The sequence below is a fragment of the Manis pentadactyla genome, chromosome 13 (genome assembly GCF_030020395.1).
Source record: "Manis pentadactyla isolate mManPen7 chromosome 13, mManPen7.hap1, whole genome shotgun sequence".
Lineage (NCBI taxonomy): Eukaryota > Metazoa > Chordata > Mammalia > Pholidota > Manidae > Manis > Manis pentadactyla.
This window is the reverse complement of record NC_080031.1, coordinates 33,737,049-33,763,169: the sequence shown is the minus strand read 5'-3', so window position 1 is coordinate 33,763,169 and position 26,121 is coordinate 33,737,049. Positions and strand designations below refer to the sequence as shown.

The following is a 26,121-nucleotide window of genomic DNA, read 5'->3' as shown; positions in this document are numbered from 1 at the left end:
AAAAATGTTTTCCTGTTTCATTTCTCAATGATCCCACCTTCCATTTCATCATTGTCTTTAGAAAGTGGCCAAGTGGAAGACAAAGAAATGTTTCTGTTCAGAACCATGAAATTACACTGGTGATAAATCTTATTTAAAGTTGCTTATATGTATGCAGAAAGTCAGTCTAGCTAATAGTTCGTTTCTTGTTCCTCCTTTTCATCAATAATAAATTACTTTTAGTGTACCTGCTATGTGAAGAGCAGTGATTTAAATTCCATGTTAATTTTGCAGGTGATGGAAATCAAGGGACAGATGATTCATGTCCCAGAATCAAATTCCATCTTATTCTTGGGCTCTCCATGTGTGGACAAGCTGGATGAACTCATGGGCCGAGGGCTGCATCTCTCTGACATACCTATCCACGATGCCACCCGAGATGTCATTTTGGTTGGCGAACAGGCAAAGGCTCAGGATGGCTTGAAGAAGCGGATGGATAAATTAAAGGCAACTTTAGAAAGAACTCACCAGGCCCTGGAAGAAGAGAAGAAGAAAACAGTGGATCTTCTATATTCCATTTTCCCTGGCGATGTAGCCCAGCAGTTATGGCAAGGGCAGCAAGTGCAGGCCAGAAAGTTTGATGATGTCACCATGCTCTTTTCGGACATCGTTGGCTTCACGGCCATCTGTGCCCAGTGCACCCCCATGCAGGTGATCAGCATGCTGAATGAACTGTACACCAGATTTGACCACCAGTGTGGATTCTTGGATATTTATAAGGTAATGGGGATTAGTTTCTTATATGTAAATACTTTTTAATAGTAAATTGTGATCTTAATTAAATTGCAAGGATACAATACTCTTTTTAACTTAAACTCAATAGTAAATGATGGACATCTCTTTAATTTAGAGATTTTTATATAGAATACAAACATTTCTCCATCATAAGTAAACTTTCATTGTGAGTCCATTTAAGTATTGACATACTATAGGTAATTATGAATCATGATATTACTTAGTAAAGAAAAACTGTAGAGCTAGCCTTCTAAGTTTATTATTATTAAAAAATTAAACTTGCTGAATTCTAGGCAACTTTAAACTACACAGTCTTTCTAGAGAATGGAGTTCCAATATAAATTAAGACTCTTATGTTGACAGTTAAAAAGAATAAGTTATGTTAAAATATGCACTGCCTCATGAGTTAAATCATGGTTAGTCAGTAATCTGCACTGTATTGTCAACTAAATGAGGCCTCTCTAATTCTGAAAGGATACGTGTAAATATTTTAGCTATTGGCCAGATGACCAATGGTGTTTAGTGGAAGCACCTTAATTTTCCAACTTAAATAATGGAAGACTTTAGAAATTGATGTCATCACCATTGGTCTGATTTGGTGAACTCCTTATTAATTTCTTATTAAAATCATAGCAATATCTTGAATGTCTGAGCCTCATACCTACTTACTGAATAATTGTAACTTAAATAGAATTTCACAATGTCAGGGTGCCTGGTTTTTTATATGAAGGACAGCAAGTACTTTTAGGGTAAATAAACAGTAGAAAACTGTAGGTTTTATTTTCCTCTTTACTAATCCATCTAGACTCCTTTCTTTTTATAGTATGATCTGCACATAAGAACCTGTTTCAGATTGTAGTTTCATATTATCCAGAAGGTGTTTTCATTAAGGTGTATCTCTTTTCTCCTTTAGAGAAAGATGTTCTTTAGTTTCATTATGTATAATAGGTAGCCAGTGTTAAATATTTTTAGGAGTCTCTTCTGAGGGGTAAACTTTCAGTGTGTAGTATATATGAGGGATTTGCCTTGTTATACAAAATAAGAGCTCTTACAAATTATCTTTAACTTCTTTATAATTATTGTTATATAATTCAAGGTAGAGGTTGCCAAAGAAAGGTACCTCGAGGTAGGATCAAAGTCTGATCCTAAACCAGAGAGACACTACAATGATTCTGCAGTGTCACTGTTATACCCAGTTATTTCTGGAAGATAGAACAGATCAGCTTGAATTTGCCAGCACTTTCTTTCCTCCAGGCTTAGGGCAATATTATACTAATCTCTCCAACCACCAATCACCTCTCTCTAAGCCTTCTCATGTTATATTGGCCCTAAGTTCATTCAGCTAAATGAGAGTAATAAATAGATAAATATATTCTCCTTTGGAAAAACATGGGAATCTCCGATTTAAGTATAAATATCATTTAGCATTCAAGAAAAAGAAACGTGATGTCTTCTGAGGGTACCAAAACAGTTCACAATTTCAAAATATAATTAGATTTCACAGACATCAACTTTCTCTTCCCTTGAGACAAGCTAGGGCACGTCACAGAAAAAGAAAGTCTATGGGAATATCTCATATGATCCTCAAATTTTCCTGTACATTATTCAACCATGGACAGTTCCAATAGTGATAGTTGGTCAGCAATTTTTAACTTACAAAATGGATTTATTCTTTCTCTAACACTCAAGATTGTGCTTTCCATCATTCATGTATTTATTGAAAAATACAGGTTCACAAATTCTCTTGAACTTGCTTCTTAAGTTTTAGCAATGAATTCCAGGGCCAGGTGTTTCTGACATGGCATATATTGATGCTAATATATATGTATGTACCTTGGGTAAGTGTATAGGGCAGCTTTGATATTTTCTTGGAGTTCTAGGGATTGAGTCTGTGGACCCAGACTAGGAAACATGTCATGTACTGAAGCCAGAGCAATGATGGTATGGCCAGAGAGAGGGGAAGATATAACAAAAATACTTGTACAGGATAAAACGAAGTACATTATGAGAACTACATTAGGAGGAATATAAATGAGAAATCCTCTGTATGACCTGCCTGATTTAAGATTTCTAATTATCATAATGATTCCAGCTTATTTTCTGGAAAATTTACACAGTGCTGTTTTATACCATGAACTATCTCATACATTTTGAATTGCTATTGAAAAAAAAAAAACAAAGGTAATAGAAAAATTTTAAGGGCCATATGTCTGCTGATTTTAAAATTAAAAAGAATTTTGCTGGAATTCAAGTATGTGTAGTGTTTTTGTAGAATAATCATACCTCAGAGAAAAATATGGTATAGCCTACTTTTTTCTTATGTTAGAAATGTGAAAGAAAACCAGGTACAGCTGAATGCCAGAACAAAAGAGCCTGATAGAGTGCCCCTCAGGGACATCCAAAGTCATCCACTACACAGTAAGACTCCACTTTTAAATGTACGGTCATCCCTTTCTTGGTCGTCTTATTATCCCATGCTTTCCTATCATTGAAAGATGATGCAGTAATGAATTATAATTCCAGTGATAGAGTTCAGCTAAATTAGACCATAATAAGAAGGTTCTGCAAAAATAATCAGAACTTCTCTAAGGTAGGAGGCTTAGGAAGAAACTATAGATTTTACTGTGCATATTTCAAACATGGAGAAAATTAAAGCCTTTACAATGCTTGGTTGCCAAGATGTTACAGGTATAAATACTAATTAAGAATAAGTAAATTGAAGGAAGCATAAATTATAATTCAACCCAACTATAATTATAAAAGCAAATATTTAGTCAAAAGTCAGCAGAAATAATATACAATATAATAATTTGCTCCTCAGGTTTCACAGGACATAGAGAATGAACAAAATAAAGAACTAATAACTTTTTCAATCAAGGGCATATAGGATGATGATGGCATTGGATACTGAAGCAAGCTAACATGGGTTTTGCCCACTTTCATATTTTTGCCTCTGGCAAACCCTTTAGTTAGAAGTAAGGGAGAAGCAAGGAGGAGGGTGAGAGCTTCTCTGTGCTCTTCTCATTCTGTCAAACCAGGCTGCGGAATCTTAGTGCTGTCTTACATGTACTGTTTAGGGGCCTCATCGTCTCACCTTTAACCACCTTCTTAACTTCACTTTTCTCCAATTCTGTAACCTGTCAACTTAAAGTAAAAGATGTATCATATTGTATTTCAATGAGCTGATATATGCAAAGTACTTAAAACAGCACCGGGTATAGAGTAGGAAATGTACATGTTTGCCACCATTATTATTTCTAAACAGGTGAATGTGGACTTATGGGAGTATGTATTATGGATTATTTTCTGTGTTTGGTGATGGATGCAACTGTACTGGACTCCATGATTATTAGAAAAGAATAAAATATGATCTATTTTAATCTCCCATGACTAACATGTAGTTGTTCCATTATCTCTTTTCAGATAAAGAAACTGAGTTTTAGAAAGGTTAATAATGCAGATAATATAGCTCATAAGTCAGAATTTGAACCAAGGCTTCTCTGATTCTTAAGCCTATAGTGTTTCCACAAATGTAGGCTGTTGTCTAGACAAAGATCAAATAATAAGAAACAAAAAGTGAAAACTGTTTCAAAACTGTTACATCATCAATAACTACAGTTATATTGTCAAGTCACGAAAAAAACTCTATTGCCACTGTCCACCCCTATCTTTTACAGTAGCAAATAGTTCAGAGTTCTGAGAAGCTGCATCTTTAAAAGTTGGGAACTACCCCATCTGCCATTCCCCCTTTTTATCAGAAACCAGCTAGCATCTTTTCCCTTAATTCTTTGTATGGAGAAATTAGCATACCAAGAAGGGAAGAGTGAGATCAATGATCCCAAGTGTAGGCAGTAACAAATATAATTTGAAGATAATGAAACTGAGTAAAAGTTGATCTGTTTCTTTTTAAATCATTTTGTCCAGTCAAATCTAAACTGTTGGTAATAAAATACTTTCCTTTATTGGGGTGGGGGTAGAGGGTATTTCCACTGCAAACCTCAGACTTGGCTTGCAAATATCAATGGAGTCAAACAGTGAGTATCAGTGTCAGGTTTGGGTTGGGGAGAAGGGGTAGAAAGACAAGGTGGAGCAGCCCGGAAATGGCAGTAGCAGATTCTGTTAGATCAGAGAATCTCATGTTTGAATCTGAGAAAAAACAAACGAACACAAAGTTCATACTGGCATGAGAATGCAAGTATTCTAAGTTGAGGTGGAAAAACTGGGTGGAACAAAGTAGGAAGGAACAGAAATCCAGACTCACTCTCAGAAGGCACAAGACCTTGGGAGTGGGCAAAGGGGACTGGATTACAGGATCTGGAAACCAGGCAGTGTGTCCAAGCAGCAAGCTTGAAGATGGGCATCAGGACAAACCTGGAGCAGAACCAGAGTCTCATTCCTGGCTAGGACCAGACTAAACACCAGAGGATGCACAGCACGCCTTCTATAGAGTCAAGGGTAACCAAATAGTGCAGCCTCGTCAAAGGATATAGAGATGGCCACTGAGTTTTTAAATGCTAACACAGGAATCAGAGCCACAGAGATGCTATAGTTAGCGGGCTAGCTCTACCCATTCTGGAAAATGAAGAGTATGTTTGGGAACACTCTTGGCATTAATACAGTTTGAAAATTGATAAATACCTTGGACCTTTCTTAGAATCTCTGAAGACCTATGTCACTGTGTTGACTTATAACCTCCAAATATGAATACAATACCAATAATAGGGGCTAGAAAAGATCATTTCACTTAATTTATATCAGTAGATGGTTGTGCTTAGTTTCCTATTAACTATAGATTCCTATTAACTATAACTCCTTAATATTTTGTGGGAAAAATTCTGTGCATTTAAAAAATAAATACAGAATGCAGAAGTAAACAGTGATAACCTGTAAACATGATAGAAAGGTTTACATATAAGGCAATCAGAGTTCTTTGAGTGGGCATGTTAATATCTCAGAGAAACTGAGAGTCAGGCAAGCCTTTAAGATTCAGACGTCTTGGTAAAAACTGCCTAGTTCTGCTCTCCTGTGCTAGTAGTTTGTAAATTGTATAAAGAGCCATGTCAGACTTGAATTCCCATCTTTAACCTCTTTGGTAAGAGCTGAAAGCAGATAATTCTCATGTAAAGGTACCAGGCTACAGAACTCTGTTGTTGATAATTTTGACATTTGACAAATGGAGCTACAGAGCTGGCTGTTGTTGCTGGACCTTTGGCCAGGCTTCAGGAAATGAAGCAGAATCTCAAGGATATCATTCTAGTGTGAACTGGATTTTGCAGAAAACAATGAATGCTTCCTTTCCTCTTGTTTTTTTTTTTTGTGTGACAAAATAGCCTTTTAAAGTACTTATGTGCTTAGGTTATTGTTGGAATTTTATAAATATTTATATATCATTTTACTACATTCCCCAGCACTAAATACCAGGTTCATTTAGTAAAGAGTGAGTGGTTCATTTTTTCCCAATAAGTGCATATTTCCTGCTTAATGATCAGTGCAGACACTTTTGAAATTAAGAGCTACTGAAAATTTATAATAGTTCTTTTTTAAGAGCTACTGAAAATTCATAATAGTTCTTTTTAATGGTTTCCAGCAACATCAATGTCATTTACTTTTGCTGTTATTTTATTGGAAATGAAGTATCAGTGTCTTCTTTTAAGTGTAGAAAAGAGGAATTTCTGATGTAAAAAATAATTCAATTAATTCACTCACTCATGGAGTAAACATTTTTGACTCACTCACTTGATAACAGGGCATAACTCCCATAGAGGCCTACAGAATGTTATGGAAATTAGTTATATATTTTTAGCACACCTTTAATGAGTAGGAAAGAAATAATTTATATGCTTTAAAAGGTAAGATGAAAGTCACAGATAAGCACTGTGTTCTTTTTTACTGTGGGGATTATACTGTCAGTTTCAAAATACCATAATGCCCTAAAAATTACCTGATGAGGGTTTTGCCTAATTTATATTTTGGCCTTGGACTGGAGATAAGGTAGAAACAAGGAGAAGAATGAATTATTTTCCATGTTCCTCTCATTCCACTCAGCTAAGCTGCTGAGTTAAGTGTACCACCTTAAGTATGCTACTTGGAATTTTCCTCTTTCCACCTTTAACTACCTATTTATTTAACTTCTCTTCCTCAGTTTCACTGTCTATAAATAAAAAGACTAATTTTATCTACCTCATAGTTGTATTTCATGAGCTTTTAAATAAAATACCTGTAAACTGTTTATTGGTCCATGGTAGTAAATACAAACATTAGCTGTCTTTCTGATATAGGTGTTACTGGTTGTATATGGTGAATGGGTGTGTTTTATACACATATGCTTGTATGTGCATTTGTGTGTACATGTATAGCCAGTGCTTATTAGAAATAGACAAAACCAAGCTTATTTGCTTGGGTTCAATTCCTCAGGTTATTAGAATTACATTGTTGTCAGAGAAAAAATAAGAAGGAAGGGCAGGAGAGAGGTAAAATAGGGGCTAGAGAAATGGTTTCCTGAAATGCTTTATTTGTACCATCTTGACTGGGTCTCCAAGGATTCTCTTTTTTAAATATGGGTCATCTAGCATTTTTATCTGAGTAGTCTGAGTTACAGTATGGAATTTATGAAGGTGACAGTGTTTCTTTAAATAATACTGACTTGTGCAATGTCTATGCCCAATACTGTGAAATTGAACCTAAAACACTTTTTTTAATATTCTTTTTTTTTTTTTAGATAATTATTTTTTATTGAAGGGTAGTTGACGCACAGTATTACATTACATTAGTTTCAAGTGTACAACACAGTGATAAAACATTTATATACATAATTCTAGGTTCCAGCTATCACCCTACCAAGCTGTTACAATATCTTGACTATATTCCTTATGCTATACATTACATACCGGTTACTTATTTATTTTACCATTGGAAGTCTGTCCTTTTTTTTTTTTTTTTTGTGAGGGCATCTCTCATATTTATTGATCAAATGGTTGTTAACGACAATAAAATTCTGTATAGGGGAGTCAATGCTCAATGCACAATCATTAATCCACCCCAAGCCTAATTTTCGTCAGTCTCCAAACTTCTGAGGCATAACAAACAAGTTCTTACATGGAGAACAAATTCTTACATAATGAATAAGTTACATAGTGAACAGTACAAGGGCAGTCATCACAGAAACTTTCGGTTTTGCTCATGCATTATGAACTATAAACAGTCAGTTCAAATATGAATACTCATTTGATTTTTATACTTGATTTATATGTGGATACCACATTTCTCTCTTTATTATTATTATTTTTAATAAAATGCTGAAGTGGTAGGTAGATACAAGATAAAGGTAGAAAACATAGTTTAGTGTTGTAAGAGAGCAAATGTAGATGATCAGGTGTGTGCCTGTAGACTATGTGTTAATCCAAGCTAGACAAGGGCAATAAAACATCCACGTATGCAGAAGATTTCTCTCAGAACGGGGGGATGAGGTTCTAAGCCTCACCTCTGTTGATCCCCAATTTCTCACCTGATGACCCCCCTGCGACTGTGCCTGTCTTAGGTTGTTCCTCCCTTGAGGAATCTTACCCGTCTCTGGCTAACCAGTCATCTTCCGGGGCCATACAGGGAAATGTAAAGTTGGTAAGTGAGAGAGAAGCCTTATTGTTTGAAATGGTTAGCTTTTTATTTCTTTGCATATTTATGCCCTGTAGCTTCTATGCCCAGCATTTGTCTTGAGGTATCTTTACTACTTGGAAGAATTATGATACTCGGTAAATTTGATATGAGGCACGAATTCTATTTAAGGGTTGTAATTAGGAAGGAAGAAGAAAAGCTATAGAAGTAGCAGGCGGAAGAAAATATGGGAAGATTGATTATTTCTTTGACATATCTTCTTGTAGAGTAACTTCAGCATGTATAGGTTTTAAGCTACTACTTAAATTGCGCACACATATTAACATAATAGGAGTATAGTTACATAACCAAAGCATATCTGTAATTACCAGCCATCTCCAGTGAAACCAAGAAAACCAGTTAGGCACCTTAGGCATTTGTGAAAACTTATCTATGATATGGTGGATATTGTCCAACTGAACTTGAACAGTCTGAGAGAAATCAGACAAATTAAAACAACCCATTCCTGGGGAATGTTCACTTCCCTTATGTTCTTTTAACAGTAAATAGTCTGTAGTTGTAAGATTTTGGAGTGCTACAATTTGCACTTCTCCTAATTCTTGGTTGAGTTCCAACAGTATAGATCCAGTCAAATTTGTTGTTTTACTGTATGCACAGGCCAGCTTAGATATCTCCTTCATTCCCATGGCAAGTCCAGGAGCTGGTGGGATGAGTGCATCTACAGCTGTAGCAGTGCGTGGATCTTTGTTGGGGTTTTTTGATGACCATCTTCTGGCATGAGTCTTCCAGAGAGTGCTGATGTTGGAAGTTCTCTTTCATATCATATCTTAGTTCATCTTCGGGGTAGCCCAATTAGGCTTTGATCTTCTGTATAAACGCAAACAGACCCTTTGCCTATACTTTTATATGCCCTTTATACCCTTGTGTAGAACTCGTTGGAGGTTACCACACAGGAACTGCCCTTTTTTTTTTTTTTTTTGCTTTGTTTTTGGTATCACTAATCTACACTTACATGACGAATATTATGTTTACTAGGCTCTCCCCTATACCAGGTCTCCCCTATAAACCCCTTTACAGTCACTGTCCATCAGCATAGCAAAATGTTGTAGAATCACTACTTGCCTTCTCTGTGTTGTACAGCCCTCCCTTTTCTCCTACCCCCCCATGCATGTTAATCTTAATACCCCCCTACTTCTCCCCCCCTTATCCCTCCCTACCCACCCATCCTCCCCAGTCCCTTTCTCTTTGGTACCTGTTAGTCCATTCTTGAGTTCTGTGACTCTGGTGCTGTTTTGTTCCTTCAGTTTTTCCTTTGTTCTTATATTCCACAGATAAGTGAAATCATTTGGTATTTCTCTTTCTCCGCTTGGCTTGTTTCACTGAGCATAATACCCTCCAGCTCCATCCATGTTGCTGCAAATGATTGGATTTGCCCTTTTGTTATGGCTGAGTAGTATTCCATTGTGTATATGTACCACATCTTCTTTATCCATTCATCTATCGATGGACATTTAGGTTGCTTCCAATTCTTGGCTATTGTAAATAGTGCTGCGATAAACATAGGGGTGCACTGATCTTTCTCATACTTGATTGCTGCATTCTTAGGGTAAATTCCTAGGAGTGGAATTCCTGGGTCAAATGGTAAGTCTGTTTTGAGCATTTTGATGTACCTCCATACTGCTTTCCACAATGGTTGAACTAACTTACATTCCCACCAGCAGTGTAGGAGGGTTCCCCTTTCTCCACAGCCTCGCCAACATTTGTTGTTGTTTGTCTTTTGGATGGCAGCCATCCTTACTGGTGTGAGGTGATACCTCATTGTAGTTTTAATTTGCATTTCTCTGATAATTAGCGATGTGGAGCATCTTTTCATGTGTCTGTTGGTCATCTGTATTTCTTTTTTGGAGAACTGTCTGTTCAGTTCCCCTGCCCATTTTTTAATTGGGTTATTTGTTTTTTGTTTGTTGAGGCGTGAGCTCTTTATATATTCTGGACGTCAAGCCTTTATCGGATGTGTCATTTTCAAATATATTCTCCCATACTGTAGGGATCCTTTTTGTTCTATTGATGGTGTCTTTTGCTGTACAGAAGCTTTTCAGCTTAATATAGTCCCACTTACTCATTTGTGCTGTTGTTTTCCTTGCCCGGGGCGATATGTTCAAGAAGAGGTCACTCATGTTTATGTCTAAGAGGTTTTTGCCTATGTTTACTTCCAAGAGTTTAATGGTTTCATGGCTTACATTCAGGTCTTTGATCCATTTTGAGTTTACTTTTGTATATGGGGTTAGACAATGGTCCAGTTTCATTCTCCTACATGTAGCTGTCCAGTTTTGCCAGCACCACCTGTTGAAGAGACTGTCATTTCGCCATTGTATGTCCATGGCTCCTTTATCAAATATTAATTGACCATATATGTCTGGGTTAATGTCTGGATTGTCTAGTCTGTTCCACTGGTCTGTGGCTCTGCTCTTGTGCCAGTACCAAATTGTCTTGATTACTATGGCTTTATAGTAGAGCTTGAAGTTGGGGAGTGAGATCCCCCCTACTTTATTCTTCTTTCTCAAGATTGCTTTGGCTATTCGGGGTCTTTGGTATTTCCATATGAATTTTTGAATTATTTGTTCCAGTTCATTGAAGAATGTTGCTGGTAGTTTCATAGGGATTGCAACAAATCTGTATATTGCTTTGGGCAGAATGGCCATTTTGACGATATTAATTCTTCCTAGCCACGAGCATGGGATGAGTTTCCATCTGTTAGTGTCCCGTTTAATTTCTCTTAAGAGTGACTTGTAGTTTTCAGAGTATAAGTCTTTCACTTCTTTGGTTAGGTTTATTCCTAGGTATTTTATTCTTTTTGATGCAATTGTGAATGGAGTTGTTTTCCTGATTTCTCTTTCTGTTGGTTCATTGTTAGTATATAGGAAAGCCACAGATTTCTGTGTGTTTATTTTGTATCCGGCAACTTTGCTGTATTCCGATATCAGTTCTAGTAGTTTTGGGGTGGAGTCTTAAGGGTTTTTTATGTACAGTATCATGTCATCTGCAAATAGTGACAGTTTAACTTATTCTTTACCAATCTGGATTCCTTGTATTTCTTTGTTTTGTCTGATTGCCGTGGCTAGGACCTCCAGTACTATGTTAAATAAAAGTGGAGAGAGTGGGCATTCCTGTCTTGTTCCCGATCTCAGAGGAAATGCTTTCAGCTTCTCGCTGTTCAATATAATGTTGGCTGTGGGTTTATCATAGATGGCCTTTATTATGTTGAGGTAATTGCCCTCTATTCCCATTTTGCTGAGAGTTTTTATCATGAATGGATGTTGAACTTTGTCAAATGCTTTTTCAGCATCTATGGAGATGATCATGTGGTTTTTGTGTTTCTTTTTGTTGATGTGGTGGATGATGTTGATGGACTTTCGAATGTTGTACCATCCTTGCATCCCTGGGATGAATCCCACTTGGTCATGGTGTATGATCCTTTTGATGTATTTTTGAATTCGGTTTGCTAATATTTTGTTGAGTATTTTTGCATCTACGTTCATCAGGGATATTGGTCTATAGTTTTCTTTTTTGGTGGGGTCTCTGCCTGGTTTTGGTATTAGGGTGATGTTAGCTTCATAGAATGAGTTTGGGAGTATCCCCTCCTCCTCTATTTTTTGGAAAACTTTAAGGAGAATGGGTATTATGTCTTCCCTGTATGTCTGATAAAAATCCGAGGTAAATCCATCTGGCCCAGGGGTTTTGTTCTTTGGTAGTTTTTTGATTACCGCTTCAATTTCATTGCTGGTAATTGGTCTGTTTAGATTTTCTGTTTCCTCCTGGGTCAATCTTGGAAGGTTGTATTTTTCTAGTAAGTTGTCCATTTCTCCTAGGTTTCCCAGCTTGTTAGCATATCGGTTTTCATAGTATTCTCTAATAATTCTTTGTATTTCTGTGGGGTCCGTCATGATTTTTCCTTTCTCGTTTCTGATACTGTTGATTTGTGTTGACTCTCTTTTCTTCTTAATAAGTCTGGCTAGAGGCTTATCTATTTTGTTTATTTTCTCGAAGAACCAGCTCTTGGTTTCATTGATTCTTGCTATTGTTTTATTCTTCTCAATTTTATTTATTTCTTCTCTGATCTTTATTATGTCCCTCCTTCTGCTGACCTTAGGCCTCATCTGTTCTTCTTTTTCCAATTTCAATAATTGTGATATTAGACCATTCATTTGGGATTGCTCTTCCTTTTTTAAATATGCTTGGATTGCTATATACTTTCCTCTTAAGACTGCTTTTGCTGTCTCCCACAGAAGTTGGGGCTTAGTGTTGTTGTTGTCATTTGTTTCCATATATTGCTGGATCTCCATTTTGATTTGGTCATTGACCCATTGATTATTTAGGAGCGTGTTGTTTAGCCTCCACGTGTTTGTGAGCCTCTTTGCTTTCTTTGTACAGTTTATTTCTAGTTTTATGCCTTTGTGGTCTGAAAAGTTGGTTGGTAGGATTTCAATCTTTTGGAATTTTCTGAGGCTCTTTTTGTGGCCTAGTATGTGGTCTATTCTGGAGAATGTTCCATGTGAACTTGAGAAGAATGTATATCCTGTTGCTTTTGGATGTAGAGTTCTATAGCTGTCTATTAGGTCCATCTGCTCTACTGTGTTGTTCAGTGCTTCCGTGTCCTTACTTATTTTCTGCCTGGTGGATATATCCTTTGGGGTGAGTGGTGTGTTGAAGTCTCCTAGAATGAATGAATTGCAGTCTATTTCCCCCTTTAGTTCTTTTGGTATTTGTTTACATATGCTGGTGCTCCTGTGTTGGGTGCATATATATTTAGAATGGTTATATCCTCTTGTTGGACTGAGCCCTTTATCATTATGTAGTGTCCTTCTTTATCTCTTGTTACTTTCTTTGTTTTGAAGTCTATATTGTCTGATATTAGTACTGCAACCCCTGCTTTCTTCTCGCTGTTGTTTGCCTGAAATATGTTTTTCCATCCCTTGACTTTTAGTCTGTACATGTCTTTGGGTTTGAGGTGAGTTTCTTGTAAGCAGCATATAGATGGGTCTTGCTTTTTTATCCATTCTGTTACTCTGTGTCTTTTGATTGGTGCATTCAACCCATTAACATTTAGGGTGACTATTGAAAGATATGTACTTATTGCCATTGCAGGCTTTAAATTCGTGGTTACCAAAGGTTCAAGGTTAGCCTCTTTAGTATCTTACTGCCTAACTTAGCTCGCTTATTGAGCTGTTATATACATTATCTGGAGATTCTTTTCTTCTCTCCCTTCTTGTTCCTCCTCCTCGATTCTTCATATGTTGGGTGTTTTGTGCTGTGCTCTTTCTATGAGTGCTCCCATCTAGAGCAGTCCCTGTAAGATGTTCTGTAGAGGTGGTTTGTGGAAAGCAAATTCCCTCAGCTTTTGTTTGTCTGGGAATTGTTTAATCCCACCGTCATATTTGAATGATAGTCGTGCTGGATACAGTATCCTTGGTTCAAGGCCCTTCTGTTTCATTGTATTAAATATATCATGCCATTCTCTTCTGGCCTGTAGGGTTTCTGTTGAGAAATCTGATGTTAGCCTGATGGGTTTCCCTTTATAGGTGACCTTTTTCTCTCTAGCTGCCTTTAACACTCTTTCCTTGTCCTTGATCTTTGCCATTTTAATTATTATGTGTCTTGGTGTTTTCCTTCTTGGATCCTTTCTGTTGGGGGTCTGTGTATTTCTGTGGTCTGTTCAATTATTTCTTCCCCCAGTTTGGGGAAGTTTTCAGCAATTATTTCTTCTAAGATACTTTCCATCTCTTTTCCTCTCTCTTCTTCTTCTGGGACCCCTATAATACGGATATTGTTCCTTTTGGATTGGTCACACAGTTCTCTTAATATTGTTTCATTCCTGGAGATCCTTTTATCTCTCTCTATGTCAGCTTCTATGCGTTCCTGTTCTCTGATTTCAATTCCATCAATGGCCTCTTGCATTCTATCCATTCTGCTTATAAACCCTTCCAGAGTTTGTTTCATTTCTGCGAACTCCTTTCTGGCATCTGTGATCTCCCTCCGGACTTCATCCCATTTCTCTTGCGTATTTCTCTGCATCTCTGTCAGCATGTTTATGATTCTTATTTTGAATTCTTTTTCAGGAAGACTGGTTAGGTCTGTCTCCTTCTCTGGTGTTGTCTCTGTGATCTTTGTCTGTCTGTAGCTTTGCCTTTTCATGGTGATAGGAATAGTTTGCAGAGCTGGGACGAGTGACGGCTGGAAGGACTTCCCTTCTTGTTGGTTTGTGGCCCTCCTCTCCTGGGAGAACAGCGACCTCTAGTGGCTTGTGCTGCGCAGCTGCACGCAGAGAGGGCTTCTGCTTCCTGCCCGGCTGCTATGGAGTTAATCTCCGCTGTTGCTGTGGGCGTGGCCTGGCTCGGGCAGCTACTCCAAAATGGTGGAGTCGCATTGGAGCAGGAGCGGCTGGGAGGCTATTTATCTCCGTGAGGGGCCTCCCTGCTCCCTGCAGCCCAAGGGTTAGGGTGCCCAGAGATCCCTGGATTCCCTACCTCTGGATTAAGTGTCCCGCCCTGCCCCTTTAAGACTTCCAAAAAGCACCTGCCAAAACAAAACAATGAGCACCAAAAAAAAAAAAATTTTTTTAATTAAAAAAAAAAATTTAAAAAAAAAAAAAAAAAAAAAAAGGTGGTCGCTCATTTTTCTTTGTTCTCCAGTGCCAGCCTCAGGCCTCTGCTCACCGGTCTTCCTGCCCTGGTATTGGGGTCCCTATCCCTTTAAGAGTTCCAAAATCGCTCGCCAAAACAAAACAGCAAAAAAGCAAAAAAAAAAATGGTCGCGCGCTTTTCTTATGTCCTCCGGCGCCCGGCCTCCAGTGCCTGCTCACTGTTCTTGCTGCCCTGTTTTCCTAGTATTGAGGGCCCTGCACTCTGGCCCGGATGGCTGGGGCTAGGTGTTCAGCAGCCCTGTGCTCCATCTCCCTCCCGCTCTGCCTATTCTACTCCGGCCGGGAGTTGGGGGAATGGGCGCTCGGCTCCCGCCGGGCCGGGGCTTGTATCTTACCCCCTTCACGAGTTGCTGGGTTTTCTCAGGTGTGGATGTGGTCTGGATATTGTCCTGTGTCCTCTGGTCTTTATTCTAGGAAGGGTCGTCTTTGTTATATTTTCATAGATATATGTTGTTTTGGGAGGAGATTTCCACTGCTCTACTCACGCCGCCATCTTCCGCCCCTCCTCTCCTTTTTTTAATATTCTATTATGACATTCTGAATTATTTTCCTCCTATGTTAAAAATTTCTTTCAGTGTTGTGGCAAATTCTGAAACAGAAGACTAAAATAATCTGGATTGTCAAGCAGAAATCAAAATTGATGAAGTGTCTTTCTGAATTTATCAAACAATGTCTTTTGGGGTTGTTTTTATCCTTTTGATTTTTAATTTTCTAAAGAGTGGTGGCAACTAAGAGACTGGTTTTTGATTTTTGTGATTCCAAGTGCAATGAACTAAATGTTTGTGTCCTCCCAAAATTCATTGTTAAAACCCTAGTCCCCATTGTGATAAAGTTTGAAGGTGGGACCTTTAGAAGGGTAAGGAGGTTTAGGTGACATTATGAGGAAAGGGTCCCATGGTGGGATCAGTGTCCTCCTGAGAAGAGGAAGAGACCAGAGCACTCTCTTTCTGCCATGTGCGGACCCAAGGAGCAGGCGGTTGTCTGTAAGCCACAAATGGAGCCCTCACCAGTAACTGAATCTGCTGGCACCTTGATCTTGGATTTCTCAGCCACCAAAACTGTAAGAAATTCTGTGTTGTTTTTTCTTAAACTACCTGCCTATGATATTTTGTTATAGCAGCCTGGGTGGAATAAGATACTAAGGAAATGTATAACAGTTCTAAAAACAATCTGAAATTTATTGTATAAGCCTCCAGCAAGTTTTCTTAGTATATTAATTAGTCCCATATTGCTATAATTTCCTATATCTGTAAGGATCAATGTTACCCCGTGATGCAAATGAAAGACTTTTCACTAGCCTTATAATGTTGATGTTATTACACAACATCTCTCTTTTGTGTATCAATAAATAAAGAAGTTAAGTTCTGAGTTCAAACTGTACATTTGCCCTTGTCACTAAGACCTTTTTAGATCCATATGAGAAACTTTCTTTTAGTTTGTGTACATTTTGCAATTTTAAGTTTTACTAGCTAATTACCTACTCCAATATGTTTATTTTTAAAAACTCACTTAAAATATCAATTTTTCTTCATAAAGAATTACTGCCATTAAATAATCATTTCTGTAACCCTGAGGTCATTTAGTAGATTTCTGGCAAGCTTTAGAATGTGAATATGTCAGTTCTGTTCTCATCAAGATTTATAATACCTGGGCATTGGATGACTTTACTAAAATGGAAAATGATCTTTTAGACAAGACAGCTTCCTCTTACTTGTCTGATAGAATAGCCTCAGTGCAATCTGCAAATCTTATTGAACTGGATTGTTTTTATTATCTTTTTCATCAAATCCTTAGTTGATGCTATTATGTAGCAGAAATGCTATCTATGATTCTTCCACTGTTTACTACTTAATAGCAGTGATTTCAAAAGTGCCAAGTCCTTCTAGAAATTCCTTAAAGCAAAATGGAACTAAAGGAATGGAATTCACTTTTGTGATATATACAAACTCTGTTCCAGACACATTGCTAGATGCCTGAATGGTGATGTATTACTTATTTTACAGGAGAACTCTGTGGGGCAGTTATGTCCTTTTTGAAGATGATTTTAGTAAGTGGAAGAGACGTCATTCGAATTTGGTTCTGATTCAGTTAAAAGCTTGCATTTTAGAAAACAATAGTTGAAACCATTCATGTGTCAGATAGCTAGTATTACTGATTATTAGATGAAGAACTAGGGGAGATTGTTCTAGCATTTATATATGTGTTTTATGTAAATTGGTGATCTGTATCCAGTAACTTTGACAATCACCAGCCAACTTTCGATGAGAACAGGAAAACAATGGTAGGTCACAGGACTGTTCAGAGGGTGAAAAGAGGTAATAGCCAAAGACTGTTATTATGAACTTGAGGCCTTTGACATAATAGTTTGGAGGATGAGTCTGAATTTTCAAATTGCAATTTGTATTACAACCTCGAGTTAAGAATATAACTAGATCTCCTTTTTTCAGTCATTTAACAAGCCTGTGCTATTTTTGAATATATGTTGGACTTCATAAAGACTTGTTCTCTTTGGACCCAGAAAGTTAAAGAGGATCTTCACGCAGAAGTTAAAAAATAATTTCAACCCAGTAAAAGATCCTTATGAAAGTCAGTATCCCCAAAAATGAAACAGATTGGCTGAAGCTGTGTGCTCTGGCCACTGGAGTAATTCAAGTGCCAGCTACAATCTTTTGATGAGACAGATAGAAGAAATTATTAAAAGGTCACATATTTTTGAGATTCTAGGATTATAAATACTTAATGTTGGTGCTATATGTAGTTGGCTAGGAAAATGTTCCCAAAGTACAAATCATCCATATTGACTCCCTATTTTAATAGGTCATTTGTATATGACAAGTTGGCAATTATTTGGGTTTATTTATTTTGTAAGCATCTTTCAAAATGGAAAAATGACAATTTAACTTTGTTACCTTAAATTCAAATATTTGATTGTAAATATTTCCACATTTTGGTGCATCTTACAAGCTTTGAAATGGTTTACATGGCTTTGAATAAGCTGGAAAACATTAAGATTTTAAGAAATCAGATGAAGCAAACTTTATGTCTTAGACTTCTGATCCTGCTGTGTGTGTGTGTGTGTGTGTGTGTGTGTGTGTGTGTGTGTGTGCGCATGTATACCCATGTGTTGCCCTCTGATGAAATAATGTCCTTTGACCATCAGGGAGAGACCAGATGAGGACTGTTAAACTGGCTTATGACAGCTCAATGACAGTTAAGTGTAGGGAGAAGGGTATTGGGTATCAAGCCTAGAAAGCTACGTCACATAACCTATCTGTGCCCAACTTTTGCTACTATAAAATGGGAATAATAGTGTAGGTCTCATGTTTTTGTTACATGACACATAAGATGTGCTCAGAGTATTGTTGCTGGGAAATTTTCCTATTCATAATTCAAAATAAATGGCAATATCTGTAGAAAAGATCTTGTATATTAGTGAACGGTGCAAGCAGTTGACTCCATCTGGAGTCTTTCATAGGAAAGACCAAGGCTAGAGAGAATGTCTTAGCGAATATTCTATTTAAGAGGGGGATTGTTGTAGTCTGTTTGGGCTGCTACAGCACAAATGCCATAGATTGGATGGCTTATAAACAACAGAAATTTAGTTCTTATAGTTTCTGAGGCAGGGAAGTCCAAGATCAAGGTGTCAACAGATTCAGTGAGGGCCCACTTCCTAGTTTATAGATAGCTGTCTTCTTGCTGTGTCCTCACATGGTGGAGGAGACAAGGGCTCTCTCTTAGTCTTTTTTTTGTATAAAAACACTAATCTCATTCATGAGAGTGGAGCCATCCCAAAGGTCCCTAATCACCTTGCAAAGATCCCACATCCAGATACCATCACACTGAGGATTAGGTTTCAATATATGAACTTGGGTAGGACATAAGCATTCGATCGACAGTAGGGACTGATATTTGTTGAATGTCTAATATGTGCCAGGTACCATGATAAATTCTCTATGTCTACTTATTGATTTATCTTCAACAAATAATTACTGGTCACCTACTATGTTCTTAGTACAAAGCTAGGCATTGGGACATAGTGATAAATAAGACAGGCATGGTCCATATTCTTGGGTGCTTATAGTTGAGCATTGGGGATGACATTAAGCAAATAATTACATAATAAGTTAATGATTAATTAACATTATAATTTTCAATAGGGTGCTATAAATTATCTTATTTAATCTTTTTAGCAGCCTTATAGAATAGATTTTATCTCCCTTTCACAGAAGAAGAAAATGAGACTTTAAAAAGTTGAACAAGTGGTTTGAAGTCACAAGGCTAATAGGTGGTGAATTTAGCATTCCTCAGGCTTTTTCCATTACAGAAGCTGCTCTGGGAGGTCTCAAGACTGCATGATCTTAAGGAGGTCAACAACTTGACAAACCTTCCATCCTCTTTTACCTTGAAGAAATGTTTCTTGAGCACTTTCCATGTGTCAGGCACCCTACCAAGTAGTGAGCAATGTAGACATGACACCTGCCTTCATGCAATTCAAATTCTAATGAGGAAGACAACAATTAATCAACACTCACAAAAATATGTAATTGTAAACTATAATAAGAATGACTAAGAAAAATTACATGGTGTTATTAGAACATATAATAGGGACACCTGATTTAGTCTAGGAGTTGAGGAAGGCACCCCTGAGAAGGTAATCTTTAAATTGAGATCTAAAGGGTGAGTAGGAGTTAAGTGGGGAGAAGGGGTGGTGAGAGTAGAAGATTCTATGCAGTGAGGCTAGGATCTGCAAAGGCTCTGAGTCAGGAAGGAACGTGATGAAACTGGAACAACTAAATTAAGATCAACATGGTGAAACTTAAGGAATGGAGAAGAGTGGTACAAAGTAAAGATTCAGAGGTAGGTAGGATCTAGAAACTTTAGGTGTTTTAGCCATTTCAAGGATTTTGTTGTTAATCATAGAAGCAATATGAAGTCACTGAAGAGTTTTAAATAGAGAAGTGACACAAGTAGATTTGCTTTATAAAAATCACTTTAACATTAGTGTGGGATACATTTGAGGGCTGGAGTGGTTAGTGGACAAAGTAGAACATAAGGATATTATTGCTATAATTCAAGTGAGAGATGGGGTTAGCATTACCTGGGCTTGAGTCAATGTTGGAAACCTGAGGGAAATGGTCAATTTTGCTTACTTAATGGAAATGCTAACATTCCATGATTCATAAAAATCACCTGATTACATGAATATGTCCTTGGTTTTGCATTATCTAGGCAAAAGTAAGTTGATTGAATAGATATATTTTTGGAGTCATGTAACAATGATTTTGATTTTGTAGTTATTCACACATTATACTGATAGAGCTCTTGATAGAGATGTTCATAATACAATTTGATTTAGTCATAATTTTCTAACTGTCTAGTATGCTAGCACTGTGCTGGTCTCTGCAGGACTTAGAAAGATAACATTGTCCTTGCCTTTAAACTTAAATGACTTAGTAATCTAGACAGAATGATAGTAGAGAAAGTATAAACACAAATGACTGTAGTAGAAGAGATGTAGCTGTTCTATTGGAGTTCTAAAAGAAGGAAAGACATACTACTGAAGGAATTGGGATACTTTCAGAAAAGATATGGCATGAAAGACAGACTTGGCAGCATATGACAAATTTGACTCATGGAAGAGAGGTTGTGGGGGGCCTGTTTTCTAAACTATACTTAACCTGTGGGATAAAGGGTAGTAATTCTGTAGATATCTGAAGCTAGTAGAATTTATGGATGTTAGATTATCTTCCTTTAAAAAATGAATTCTTAATAAAATATTTCCATTTGACTTGGTAATTGGGCTGCACTATTGACTTTTTAAAAAGTATTTTTCTAGATCAGCTTTAGGTTCACAATAAAATTGAGAGGAAGGTTCAGAGATTTCCTCTATACCTTCTGCCTCCATAGCCTAACTTATTATCAACATCACTTACCAGAATGGCACATTTTTACCAAAGTTGACTTAATGCTTACACATCATAATCACCCAAAGGCCACAGTTTACCTTGGGGTTCACATCTGTATTGCACACTTTCTGGGTTTGGGCAAACACATAATGACATATATATCCATATATAAACACAAATAATATACCCATCATTATAATATCATATGGAATGTATTCACTGCTCTAAACATCCCTTGTGCTTTGCCTATTCATCCCTTCCCACAAACCCCTAGTCCCAAGACAGTCTTTTTACTGTCTCCATAGTGTTACCTTTTCCAAAATGTTATATAGTTGGACTCACACAGTATAAAACCTTTCTAGATTGGGTTTTTACACTTCATAATATGCATTTAAGTCTCCATGTCTTGTCATGGCTTGACAGCTCATTTCTTTTTAGTGTTGAATAATATGCCATTGCCTGGATGTACCACTGTTTATTATGAATTCACCTAGTTAAGGACATCTTGGTTGTTTCCAAGTTCTGGCAGTTATAAACAAAGCTGTTATAAACATCAGTATGTAGGTTTTTATGTGGACATAAATTTTCAACTCCTTTGGGTAAACATCAAAGAGCAGAATCGCTGGGTCAGTCATATGGTAAGAGTATGTTTAGATGTGTAAGAAACCACCAAAATGTTTTCCAAAGATGGTGTACCATTTTGTATTTCCAAGAGCAGTGAATGGGAGTTCCTGTTTTTCCACATCTTTGTTAGCATTTGGTGTTGTCAATGTTCTGGATGTTGGCCGTTCTAATAGGTGTGTAGTGGAACCTCATTATTTTAATTTGCATTTTTCTGGTAACATATGATACTGAAACATCTGTTTTATATTCTTATTTGCAATCTGTTTTTTATATGCTTTAGTATTTTTTTTATATGCTTAAATGTCATCTGCCATTTGCTTATTTGCCACATCTTCTTTAGTGTCTGTTAAGGTATTTGGCCCATTTTAAATTAAAGTATTTGTTTTATTGTTGAGTTCTTTAAATTTTTTGGGTAATAGTTCTTTACCAAATGTGCCTTTTGCAAATATTTTCTCCTAGTCTGTGGCTTGACTTCTTATTATCTTGATACTGTTTTTTGAAGAGCAGAAGTTCTTAATTTTCCATTTTATCAGTTATTTCTTTCATAGATCGTGCCTGTGGCATTATATCTGAAAAAGCACTACCATACCCCAGGTCATCTAGGTTTTCTCCTAACTTGTTTTCTAAGAGTTTTATAGTTTTCCATTTTATATTTAGGCCTGTGATCCCTTTTGAGTTACTTTTTGTGAAGGGTGTATGTCTGTGTCTAGGTGCCTTTTTTTGTGTGTAGATGTCCAGTTGCTTCAGCTTCATTTGTTGAAGAGACTGTCTTTGCCCCATTGAGTTGCCTTTGCTCCTTTGTCAAAGATCAGTTGACTGTATTATTGTGAGTCTATTTCTGGGCTCTCTATTCTGTTCTTATCTACTTGTCTGTTTTTTCACCAATACCACACTGTATTGATTACTGTAGTCTTAGAGCTATTTGTGGCATCAACTAACATTATTTATCACTCATTATGTATTCAATGAAAATATAGCAGATATTAACCATTTTCTGGGTGCATATTTAAATTTCTGATAAATCAGGAATCCCTGGAAAACCTTTCTTGAAAATAATAGACTTTAATATTTTATAAAGAGTGAATGGGTTAGATTCCAGGTAGAACAATAACAAATATACAGTGGTGGGAGGTACAGAACGTTTGCAAAGACCAGTGAGTTATTCATTTTGATTGGCTTATAGAGTAAATTAAACTGATAGTGGTAATAAAAGTGGGAAAATGGAATTCTATTATTGAAAATCTCACAAGACAGTCTATTGGACAGCAGAAAGAAATTTTAAGTTGCCCACATCTTAAACTTGATGATTTAGAAAGAAATTTGGGAATTTCAATATATTTTTCTTTGTTAACATGATTCAGTATTCAATAACCTTAGTGAAAACAACCTGGGGCCTGGCAATGGTATTTTCCACATGATTGAGACTCCTGGGCAGAAACTGGAACTTATACTGATAGATCTGCGAAGAGTTTTACCAGGAGAAGAGCTTTCTTTGATAGGCAGCCATTTGGATCTATTTTCCTTCTTTTGGGAGTAGTTCCCAGGCCAAATCATCACTGCTCTATTTATATCCATGACCTCCTTTCCAGTGCTGTGTCAGCTGAGCACTGTGGAGACATCCTTAAAAGAAGTAGTATTTGGGTCAGAAACATCAACCAAAATGAGTGTAATTAGACAGATTTCTTCTAAAGAATGGAGGGATTTTTTGAAGTAGCTTTATCAGTAAATCTTAAAAGCTGTTGCCTTTCAAATTGTGAAACCATTATGCACAATTCAGCTGGATGTATTTAATTGAACACAATAAATGTCTTTGGATCATTAAATACCTTCTGCGCCAGATGATGATTCTGAGCATTTGGGATATGTGTGTGTGTGTGTGTGTGTGTAGAAAATGTAGATAGCTGGGCCTTATACCTAGACTTTCATTTAGTTGATCTAGGTGGGGCCTGAGAGAGAGAGAGAGAGAGAGTGTGTGTGTGGTGTCTGGGCTTGGAGTTGTAGTATGCAATTCTGACAAATAAGAAATGTCTGGAGACGTTCAGTTCCCCCTGTTGATAGGGTGGAAGACAGAGAAGGAGTATGTAGAATGCGTCTCTCCTTTCTGAAGGCTAATTGGGTCTTAAAAACAAAGTGAATGGCTGGGTAAATATTGTAGTATTTTTAACTCACATCATACACTAGAAGGTCTTCAAACTTGGAAAATCCTAAGCTATACCTGAGAGCATGTGAAAATGTAAATAGCTGGGCCTTATACCTAGATGTTCATTTAGTTGATCTAGGTGTGGCCTGGGGATCAAATTTTTAACAAATTCTCTCTGAGTAACTCTTGTGCAGGTGGTCCTAAGTTTTATGTGTAAAAAACTCGCTTAGGGGACAATTCCAACCCCTAAATGTAAAAATTTAAAGCATTTAATAGAACTTTTATTGTGCATTTTGGTACTGTGCCTGGTACTGGGTCCATGTATATAAAGTTAAATAAAAAACTAGTAGGAGAAGAGTACACACACCCACACACACACACCAACACGATACATATTGTGATTAGAGATGGAAAATTTTCCATCAGATATGTATGTAAAATAGTTATGGACCTAGAAGTAGAGAAAGAAAACTTGAAAAAAAAAGGGAGGACTCAGTCCTGAGATAGACTTTGCCTAGTTTCCAGTTCTGTTTGGAACATGCCCTAAAAGCTATGTAGTTAGTGAGATAGAAAGAATTTTTCTTCCCTTTTTGAGACTTCTCCTTTCAAATTAATGAGTGTGTATACATGCGGTTTTCAAGGCTTTTAGAAAGGGTAAGTAAACCTGGTTTCAATCCATCCTTTCAGTGAGGGTCTCTGAGAACGATCAGCCTGTGAACTGAAGCTGTGCAGGTGAAAATGGCCATCACATGTAAAAATGACAGTGGGCTTTGGGATTGGATGACCTTGTATTTTCCTGACACTGTGCAAAGAGTGGGTGCCTGGGTACAGAGACTACTATCACTGAAGGGCCAGTCAGGTTAATGACAATGCTAGCTGAGGACTTTCCTTCCTTGTATAGCAAGGGGTAACACCCATAGGAGATAGTATTATGAGGTTACTTTAATGACTCAACACACCTTAGCTCTTATTAATCATGACTTCACAAGGAAAAGTACAGAGCTTTAGCCTTTGCAATGTTAATCTCAGTAATATAACCTTATTTCCAGAATGTCAACCTTTAGTATCATAAAATAGGACCCTATAATGAATATGCTAATATTGAATGACTGCAAGATTATTCACAAACTCTGAAAAGTACAACTTAATAATAACTTTGCTTTTTAGTAATAACATTTTGTAGAAGGGGAATAAAAATGTTAAGGTGGATCCCCAGTGTAGTGTCTGATTGAATGAATATGTATATGCCAGCTGCTAAGGATGTAGAGGTTGCTCGTGGCCCCCTGTGTGAGGGGGAGCCTTTTCTTGCTGTTTCAGTTACTGGGACCAAAGGCACCCTCTCCTTTAGAACTGGGTGGCAGGAGTGTGGCATTCCAGGCTACCCCATCCTGTCAGTCACAGCGTGTGTTGCCTTGACCTCTCTGGTGAGTGACTGTTAATGCTGGGCGGCATCTCCTCCAGGGAGCTGGTTCCCAGGGGGTAGAGGTCTCAGGCAATAGCTGGTGTGTGGGGTTGGCTGAAAAGCTGACAGCCAAGGGGTATGCCATCTTCCCAGTGGCAGCAGAAGAGATGAGGAAAACAAGGGAAGTGCTGGGTAAAAACAGGTGGAGAGATGGGAATACTGGAGGGGGAAAAAGTGAAAGAGGAGGAGGAGGAGGAGATGGCGGAGTGCTGCCCATGGGGAGAGGACTGGCGGCGAAGAGAGATGAAGTGGTAGATGTGGTGGAGTGGGCCAGGCCCTGGCCCCATACTGATTTCCCTGGGGACCTTTTTGAGCCTGGAGTTAGAGACAGTGAATGCCCCAGCTGGCAGGGCCCTCCTCCAGCTGAAGCCCGTCTTTGGGTGGATGCAGTGGCATTTGGATGAGAGCACAAGATCCATCCACCAAAACACCCCTGCATTCCGGGAGACCACCTTTTGGAATAACCCCCACTCGAAAGCCATGTTTAAGGGCCACAGTGTAGGTTTGGTGAGGTTCATATCAATTAGGAGTGAAAGAGTTCAGACATCCCAGGGCAGAATACAAATTGGAGGTCTTCTTTTGAGCAAGCTTTTACTGTAGAAGTGATCATTAAAGAATAGGAGGCCAGATCTCCTGAACAAATGGCATTTCTTTCCACTCAGGACCCCATGGCCCAAGTCTTTTATCTGCAGGAACAGGACATCATCATTAGCTTCTTCATCTGATCCTCAGACTGTGGCACCCCAGAATCTGACGAGATCACTGTTATTAAAGGGGAACTGTAGCCCAATTCCTACGATACCATCTGTTAGGTGAAGGGAAATCAGACTGCTTTCAGCAGGGCAGCTCATGAAGATACTTAAGCCATTTGGGCCCCAGTGTGGTTAATGCCTACCTTTGGATA

At 37.7% G+C, this 26,121-nt stretch overlaps 1 protein-coding gene across 2 annotated transcripts in view; it reads left to right on the top strand.

The window, feature by feature from the left end:
• Positions 1–26,121, top strand: part of GUCY1A2 (guanylate cyclase 1 soluble subunit alpha 2) — a 342,191-nt gene that overhangs the window by 219,145 nt on the left and 96,925 nt on the right. For both annotated transcript variants that reach the window (XM_036902731.2, XM_057490593.1), the window contains exon 5: positions 274–759. In XM_036902731.2, the coding sequence (XP_036758626.2) occupies positions 274–759 (486 nt within the window). The remainder of the gene's footprint in view (positions 1–273; positions 760–26,121) is intronic.